This window comes from Hydra viridissima, unplaced genomic scaffold (assembly GCF_058129835.1).
Source record: "Hydra viridissima isolate aposymbiotic clone 2 unplaced genomic scaffold, HvirCarnegie_v1 scaffold_8, whole genome shotgun sequence".
In the NCBI taxonomy this organism is placed as follows: domain Eukaryota; kingdom Metazoa; phylum Cnidaria; class Hydrozoa; order Anthoathecata; family Hydridae; genus Hydra; species Hydra viridissima.
The window spans coordinates 18,061,333-18,070,099 of record NW_028324307.1 but is presented as its reverse complement, the minus strand read 5'-3'; the positions used below and the strand labels follow the sequence as shown (position 1 = coordinate 18,070,099).

Here is an 8,767-nt window from a genome sequence, read left to right as displayed (position 1 = left end):
AGTGGTGATCTCCAAGACTCCAAGAAATAACAAACTCGGTTTTTCTTCAGCGATGATAATGATAACCAGGTAGGCACCAGGTAGGTACCAGGAACGTACACTGGAGTGGCCATCTTCAGGCAACTGCAACTTAGATTTTTAAGAAGTCGTGCAGCCTAGAAATCAGATTTGGCCACATTGACTTAATCCTTTGACGGGGCTCGAACTCTCGACCTTTTGTACCCTAGACAAGTGTACAAGACCGTTTGACCATTGAAACAGTGAACAATGTAATATATTTATCATTTAATTAAGTTTAATAAATAATGTTGTAAAGAATTTGATTCAATGGTCACCGTGGAGTAGAGAATCTCAAAGGTGATCATGATACCCATTTAAGTGAAGAGAAAATGTGGTTATCTTCAGTGATGATGATGAAATCAAAGTGAATTGGCCAAGTTCCGAGACGATGATGAAGTCTATTAGAGTAACTTTTACATTTCAACTTCTGAGATGATTTTGATGTCCATTTAAGGGAAGAGAAGACAATTGTGGTTGTCCTCAGTGATGATGATGAGGTCCAAGTGAGTTGGCCTAGTTCAGAGATGACTATGATGTCCAGTACAGGTCGACTTTACCACATAAACTTGGTCCCTCCACTGTTATTGAACGGGCAACCTTTAGTTCAATGGACTAGTACACAAGAATCCGCGACCATTGAAATGTTTTACAAATTAGAGAAAAAAATTTAATATTTAAATTAAATAAAACGGATTAATTTGTTAGAACTTTTGTTACTGTGTTTTATTTTATTTTAGATTAATATTTTTAAAAAGTAAGTTATTATTACAAGATGTTTATTACTTTTTGAGATTTTAATTTATTTTTAATGTTAAAATGTTGCAGAAAGAATTGAACTACACTAATAAATTATTATGAATTAATATAAATAAAAATATATTATTTAAACAAGTTTGATAAATTTGATGGTAAAAAGGTTTGTTTCAATGGTCAGATGTGGACCAGTTCAGCGGTGATGATAATGTCCATTAAACTAGATGTCTGCAATTGATGATTTTGATATCTATTAAATTGATTAATGAAATTAATTGAAAACACAGAGAAAGAATGTTTGAATGCGATTGTTTTCAGCGACGATGATGTCCAGTTAAGGAAAGAAGAAATTAGAAACTTAAAAACCAAAACTGCTTGATAAGTATCAAATCAATGCAGTTCAAGTCGACTATATCACATAAACTTGTTTCTTTGAAGAAGCGAATGCGCAACTTTTAGTACACTAGACTAGGCCACAAGACCGCTCGACCATTGAAACACTGTACAATATAGAGAAAAAACTAAATATTTAAATGAAATTAAACGGATTAAATTGTAAGAAATGTTTCAGCGGTGTTTTATGTTATTCAAAATAAATATTTTATTATGTTTTATAAAATAAAATCTTATTACAAGATATTCATTACTTTTCGAGATTTAAACTTGTTTTAAAAACTAAAAAAATTGCTTGAAAAATTTTAACGGACAGATTTTTTTTTGGTTTCTTTGGGAACAAATTTTCTGTTTCGATGTTTTAACTTTAAAGTGATCTTTTAGCGATGATTATGATTTCCAATTTGTTTTACTGATTTCTAAAAACCAACAACTTCACGTCTAGGCCACAACAATCTTATTTTGTGATTTCTGAAATTTTCAGCAATTAAATTGGTCTTTAAAAGTTTAAAGTTTAGCCAACTATTGGGCGCGAACCCGCGACCTATCTTTAATGGACTAGTGCATAAGACCGCTTAGCAATTGAAACAGTGTATTGTTTAATGTACACTTTAGCTTCCAAACTTTTTTCTTCATATCTGTGACCACATTGTGGGCATGTGTTGACTCTTTCATAATTTTTACTCCAAATTTTCAACCGATCGAATTGCAGCCGTTGATTTTTCATTTTTCTGCTTCTATTACCTCTGCGTATTCTTCTTAATGCCTTTCTTGATCCATAACTCCTCTATATGGCTGCTTGATCCTTCTTTTCACCTCTGAGTAATTTTTAGTTGCAGTTACAAACTAATCTCCTTTGTAAATATAGCACCTTGTACATACGTAGATGGTTGCCCTTTTTAATTCTACAATTGGCCATGAAGCAAGTACAGCCACGTTGTAACTGTGATATAAATTTAGGAAAACTTAAGTTTTTCATTATAAATTATGGTCAGGGTTTTCTGGCTCTCTAACTTTAGTTTTAAAATTTGGAGCAAACATTTTTGATAATTATTAAGCTTTTTATTAAAAAGCTGACAATTTTTTACCAATATTGTGGAACAATTTTTTGCAAGAATTTTGGCAGCACTGCATTAATATTTATTGTTTGCACAACAACCCTTTTATTCTTCTATTCTTAAAATGAATTAAAAATCTCAAAAAGTAACATAAAATCTCATTAAATAACTTGTTTTAAATAAAATAAAAAAGTATAAAAAATTTTTTCCTCCTTGTTTCACAAAGTTTCATTGGTCGAGCGGTCTTGTGCACTGGTTTAGTAAAGGTCGTGGGTTCGCGTCCAGTCAAATGTTTAAGTTTAAACTTTAAATCTATCTCAATAATCCAAAATTAAGAATGCTAAGGCGTACACGTGGAGTTGCTGGCTTTTAATTAAAAATCAAGATTGCTTTGGCCTGCTGGTTGAGTCTTGACAGTCAGTTATCAATACAAAGCTAAATTGCTTTGGCCTACCATGAATGGTCATTGAAACAAATTTTTAACATTTTCATACATGATTTAAAATTTGAACCTAAAAAATTTCTTTTTTTTTTATTCTATATAATTTAAATAACAAATTTATTCTCTCTTTTGTACAACGCTTCATTAGTCGAGTGGTCTTGTGCGCTAGTTCGGCGTACAAAAAGTCTGGATTTCGACTCCAATTAAAGGATCAACTTTATGTGGTAATGTCGTTGGGTGGTTTGACTTTACAATTAATTTTAAGTTTGCAGCTGCTTACAAGTTGAGTTGCTGGTATTTAAAAATATTACCAGTATTAACTTATCAAGTTAATGTGGTATTTATTCCAAGCTTACCATTGAAACAAATATTTAGATATTTGTTTTAAAATTAAACTGCCGAATTCCGAAATTTCAATATTTTGTTAAGTATAAGGAATGTAAATTATTGTTTTATGTAAATTATTATTTTTATATTAATTTATGTTTTATTAATTATTTTCTCGAAAAGCTACACTCAAATTTAGTTTATTCTTATTCAAATCTAATTCTTTATTTTACACTTAAATAATTTTTTTTTTTGCTCAAGCTTTTACACTGTTTCAATGGCCTAGCGGTCATGTGCACTAATCCAGAGTACTTAAGGTCGCAAGTTGGCGCCCACTTGGAGGAAAATTTCTAGGCAGCAGTTTTACTTCATAGACAAATAATAGGCAATAATAGGCAAACCAATACCATCCTTGATTTGACCATTGCAAGTCTCTTTTTTGAATTAATGAATTTTATAAATGATTATGACTACAACAAATGATAACATTCCAATTGCAATCGAGATTCCAGCTAATTTTTTAGCGGTGATTGAGTCTCTTTGAGCTTTAGCAATATCTCCTTTCTCTATTGATGAATCAACCTGAAAAAGTAAATGCAAAATTTTGGTTAAATAGAAAAAAACATTTATTTGGGTAATTAACGACGATCATAAAGTAATTTTATTTTATGCAGATGTCTCCTTATTCAAATCAACGTTACTTTCACTTTTATACTAAATTTAACCCTAGTATTTTAGAATTATTGTAAATACAGATAATTCTGAGTACATATAAATTATATTGTTCTAATCAAATCCGCAGACTTTTTTTAGCTCCTTTTTTATTGATTTTTTAACAGCTGAATTATAAAATTTATGTTAAAATTGAGAGTCTATTTTAGTCAACCAATGTTTTTTTTATCATCAAACGTAGAACCAGAGTATATTTTATTTTAAACATTGATTTCAAATACCAATTGATGTTTGCTACAGCATTTCTGGCTGAGACAAGAGATTTTTTTGGTTGTTTTTGAAAAAAACGCTAATCTTTTATTTCCTAGCGATTTATTGCTAAACTACACGAAAAATAAATTACTTTTAGATGTAATCTGAAAGTAATTTATTTTTTCTGAAGAGTATTTAAAATCTTAATAAAGTAACATGAAACTGAATAGATGGTATCAATATTTCACCATGGACATTAACAGATTAATTTTATACATTTGGTCTATTAAATTACAATCTTTTTCTCAAAAAACATTTTATAATACGAACAATTTTTGTGGTTAAATTCTTAATACTAGTTTCTTCACCAATCCTCCACAATTTTGATGGTATTTAAGCATGAGCTGCTTGTGTGCTGATTTTCTCCAATAAACTTATTTTTTTCTGAAAATTTAATGCGCGAAAGCTATTTTTGAAGAATAAAAGTTGCTTGACTCTCTGGGTACAAATGATATTCCAAATACAAATTTAGTTCTCTGGTAATAATGATACCATAATTACAAACTTTACAGAAAACTTACATTTAACGATTAAAACGTTTTATAATAATGGAAATTTAACTTACTCGACATGCTTTGTATATGGCTAAAGCACCAATTGGAAAGAAACAGCAGAAGAAAGCGAATAGAGCAAGCGCCATGTGGTTATTTGGTATGGCCTGCCCTTCGACGGAATCTTTGTTATTCACGTTAATATTAACTGTATGATTTAGATGAAAATTATTGGACGAGCATATAGCATTGTAAAAAGTTAACTTAAAGATACATATACATATATTTCATGAAAAGAAGCTAATACCGATACTTGCTGAAAAACCGTATTGTTATGGATTGTTGCAATCCGCATCGCATTCGGTTGTTGTAGTTGAGGTCCTAGATATCCCATTTCATATTGACCTTGAGGGATCAAAAACTGAGGATAATAATGTTGAGGGATTCTCATTAACATTGACTCTAAAAAATGTTAAAAAAGTATTTTTTTCGTGTAGTATTTAAGGATGCGTCTAATCATTTTCAATTAGTTAGCAATACCATTTTCATAGGAAGAAAGAGGTTGTAGTGAATAGTTACTTCAATTTAAAAAGTATTATTTTCATTACAGTAATACTGCTAGTGATATTAAAAAAAATTCACCTTCCAGCTTTTTAAAAATTTTGCTGATTTTATTCTTTGTCTGATGATGAGAAACTTACTTGAAAACATTTTCATGTGATTAATGCTTTAAGAATTCATGTTATTAAAAAGAGTTTCCTGCCTAAAAAAGTAATGTAAATAAGCTTTTTAAATTAAAACTAATCATAGCGGTCAGTTTTGAAAACTTCTATTTACTCAAAATTATATGACACAAAAATATATTTGCAGTAAATCATCTATGGTTTACTTAACGAAACTCTCAAGAAAGTCGTGATGCTGAATAAATTCTTGCGTTGGAAATATTTCGCCTATTTAATGATTGTTATTTAAGCATTTATTGGGGATCACTTTTTTCTTTTTTAAATTAAATAAGATTATGATTAGTTATGTAAATTTCAATATCTTTCTTTTAAAATCACTAATCTTGTATTTTTTATTTTGGTTTTAATGGTGTTACTTATTGAACCAAAACACTATTATTGAACAAGAAATCCAAAAGTATTAAGCATTAGGTTGGAAATATTGTCCTTTCTTGAAGCAAATTCTCCATCTATCCGGCAAAAAATGGATTCCATCTTTGTAGAAGCTAATTGGCAGCGGCTTAAAATTTTACAAATGTTGGCTTCGAGTTGGCAAATGTCATTAAAGCTCTTCTAGAAATTATACGGTTCGGAAAATGTGAAAACCCGATCTTTATACGCTTAAGACGTCAGTTTTACATTGTGTGGCCGCACTTTGTTGTGCATAAAGTAAATCTTTTTGTGCTGTTGCGGTGTTTGCTTGAATTTTTCGTGAGTCTTCTAGCTGTTACAAAAAATAGTCAGCCTTTACGATAGTTTTGGGAGGAAAAAGCTAGATTTGTACAATGCCATGTACATCCCACCACACTAACAAAATAACCTTCTTTGAATGAGAATCTTATTTGTGCGCTGGCTCTGCCCGCTTTTCAGTGTCAACCTACTGACTCATTCAATTATGCGTTACATAAAGCAACCACTTCTCATCGCCATCAGTTTAGTGATTACATCAAACGATGCGTCGCTATTTGGAAAGTAAATATGAGCAGATCTCTAGTTCATGTTGTGTCAGGCTGTTAGAAACCCTTTTCCCTAACTTAAGAACCTTTCCAAAATAAAGAACTAGCCACTCTATAGCCTAACATCGGGGTGTTAAGGCTTCACAATGGCTTCTAAATTTTAGATTTTTCTCCACCAGTTTAAGCTCCGCTCCGAAATCAATTTCAGTTGGAAGACCATACCTTAGACGATCCTCAAGTTGGAAAATGATGAAAACAAATTTGACATGTATCTTTGATAATACTGTTTTGGCTAAGAGCTTATCTTATGTTATATTTGGCCTGACCCACGGAACGACCAACCAGAACTCACATAAGATCAGTGTCAAATAAGGCATTTCTGATCTGATATTTTATATCAATTGAATTACCTGTGCTAGCTATTATAGTTGCCTAGAAGTTTCTAAAAAATAATGTAACATTGATGCATTTAAACAAAATGTTAGAGCAATGCAGGAATATATAGAACTTCCCATTTTCTAATGAAATTCACATGGATCATGATAATGGTGACCTTGCTGACCCAAGAACGTCACTTATATGGGGTAATAGCGTACATATGAAGGTGCCATGTAGTGAAAACTTTGAAATCTTATTATTTTGTTTCCGGAAAATAATTTCATTTGAATCTTCAAGTTGGGTGAAATTTTGACTTTATGTTGCGCCAATAAAAACACCTGTAGAATGAAAAACACTCCATATAATATGATAAAAATGGGTGCAAATGTTGCCTATTACACCAAACTCTAAATACAATTTCAGTAAAATTGATTAACTGGTTAAAGATTTATTGCAGTTTTAGTTTAAATTTTGATTTAAACTAAAACTGCCGTAAATCTTTAACCATTTAAAGGTTTTTTGCTACTTATGCCTCAAAACATTTTCGATTACTTTGATAATAGATCATTATTTTCAAAGTATTGATTACATTCGTGTTCTTCAATGTAATACCAAAAAATTTCATTGTAATTGTTTAATTGATACATGTGCTGATTTCATTTGGTAGACCATAATATTGATTTACAATTTAAAGAAGGGTTTGATTTGACTTATGCATAGTAGTCTGGGCTAATTTTTGCAGTTATCAAAATTTTAATGCAAACTGTTATTTAAAAGTCTTTTTGTATGGTATAATGAGGAGTTACATTTCTTTTTTTTTTTTAAGTTCTTAAATTAAATGCTCGCCGATGGTTTTAAAGTTTAGAATTCCCTGATTTTAGGGCACTTTTAAAGGTTCAGCAGGAATAGTAAACATGGTCCGAACTCATCGATTCAAATCCAAAATGAATCATCAAATAAATCTAACAAATGATCTGTGATCCGCAAGGCAATTACTCTAGTGAAATTTTATACTTTATAATTTATGTTGGTTTTTTAGTAGTTTATGATTCGCTGTCAGTTGAAATATAACATATTAAACGAAGTATAAAATACCTAACAAAAAGATAATTTTCATAATGTCTCAGGAAATGGGGAATAAATTCCCCACAAGAGCAAGTATATTTTACTTTTGTGAAATTGTGTAACTTTTTTAGATAACTATTTTTAAAGTATTAGTTGTATAGCAATGAGAACTAGAAAAAGGAAAAGTTTCCCAGTCCTCAGCCAAAACGCAGACATAGAGTAAAAAAATATTGCTAATGACAAAGATTCTTGGTTGGAAACACCCTGTAGATGATGGAGAGGAACCAGCTTCCTTTGAGGAGGCACATCGTCTAACACTATCTTCACCTTCGTAATCTGTATCCGAGGAAACCACTTAAAGAGTTGGTGTCTTACCCTCTTCAATACAAAACTTTTAGGTTCGTTTTATATTGTTTTACATGTTAACCAACCTCGTCATTTTGTTGTCAAATGGATATAGAATGTGAATTAGAATTTCAGTGCAAAACTAAGTTTAAAATTCCCCCATACCACAAAAAATTACTGAATCACATCTGTTCCTTTTAATATGTGTTGGACAAAGATTGATATTTTTCTAGATCATCCTGCATTTAAGATGGTGCTAACTGTGAGTTTGGATGTCTCCTCTCTGGAGTCTTGGTTCTTTGGAGATGACAGGATTTTCAGTTCTGATCGTCCATTATCTATGGGACAAGGTCAGTCAGTTTGATTTTTTTAACAAAGTTAGATTAACAAGGTTTATCAGTTTGTGGAACAGAACATTAATCTGAGTAAATCTGAGAAGAAGGTTGAAACTGGATACGAAGCATCACCCAAGAGGTTTAGCATTAAACTTGGATGTAACAAGTTACAATAAAGTTCTCTCTTTTAATGTAAAACAATCACATAAATCAATGTAAAACTTTTGCCACTTTGCCCAGATTGAACCTACTGCTGAGTCAGTACTGAAGTCGTGGAGAAATCACACTTGGAATCTAAACCCTTCCTTGGTTGTAATATTCTTGGCTTCCAAGGACAGCAATAACTTTGCGTTGATGGAGGAGATGGCTAAGTTTCTGTATGTCACAGAAAGAAAGGTACTCGGAAGAGATAGAGTAAGGGCTGAGATGGTTCCAATGCATGATTACTTGAAGGAGAA

General features: G+C 31.2%; 1 protein-coding gene across 1 annotated transcript; it reads right to left on the bottom strand.

Moving 5' to 3' along the window:
• Positions 1 to 2,482: 2,482 nt before the first annotated feature.
• Positions 2,483 to 5,195, bottom strand: LOC149885463 (synapse differentiation-inducing gene protein 1-like). The gene is made up of 4 exons (XM_090096603.1): positions 5,151 to 5,195; positions 4,816 to 4,970; positions 4,583 to 4,716; positions 2,483 to 3,615 (listed from the first exon to the last, which is right to left on the bottom strand). Exons 3-4 carry the CDS (start codon positions 4,655 to 4,657, stop codon positions 3,478 to 3,480), a joined length of 213 nt encoding a protein of 70 aa, XP_089952729.1. The 5' UTR covers positions 4,658 to 4,716; positions 4,816 to 4,970; positions 5,151 to 5,195; the 3' UTR covers positions 2,483 to 3,477.
• Between the last annotated feature and the right edge of the window lie 3,572 nt (positions 5,196 to 8,767).

Excerpts from the sequence above, each read along its gene's own strand:
- LOC149885463 (XM_090096603.1), bottom strand. The coding sequence starts at position 4,657 with ATGGCGCTTGCTCTATTCGCTTTCTTCTGCTGTTTCTTTCCAATTGGT. Across the intron at positions 3,616-4,582 it reads CCATATACAAAGCATGTCGA|GTTGATTCATCAATAGAGAA; the intron begins GTAAGTTAAATT and ends TTACTTTTTCAG.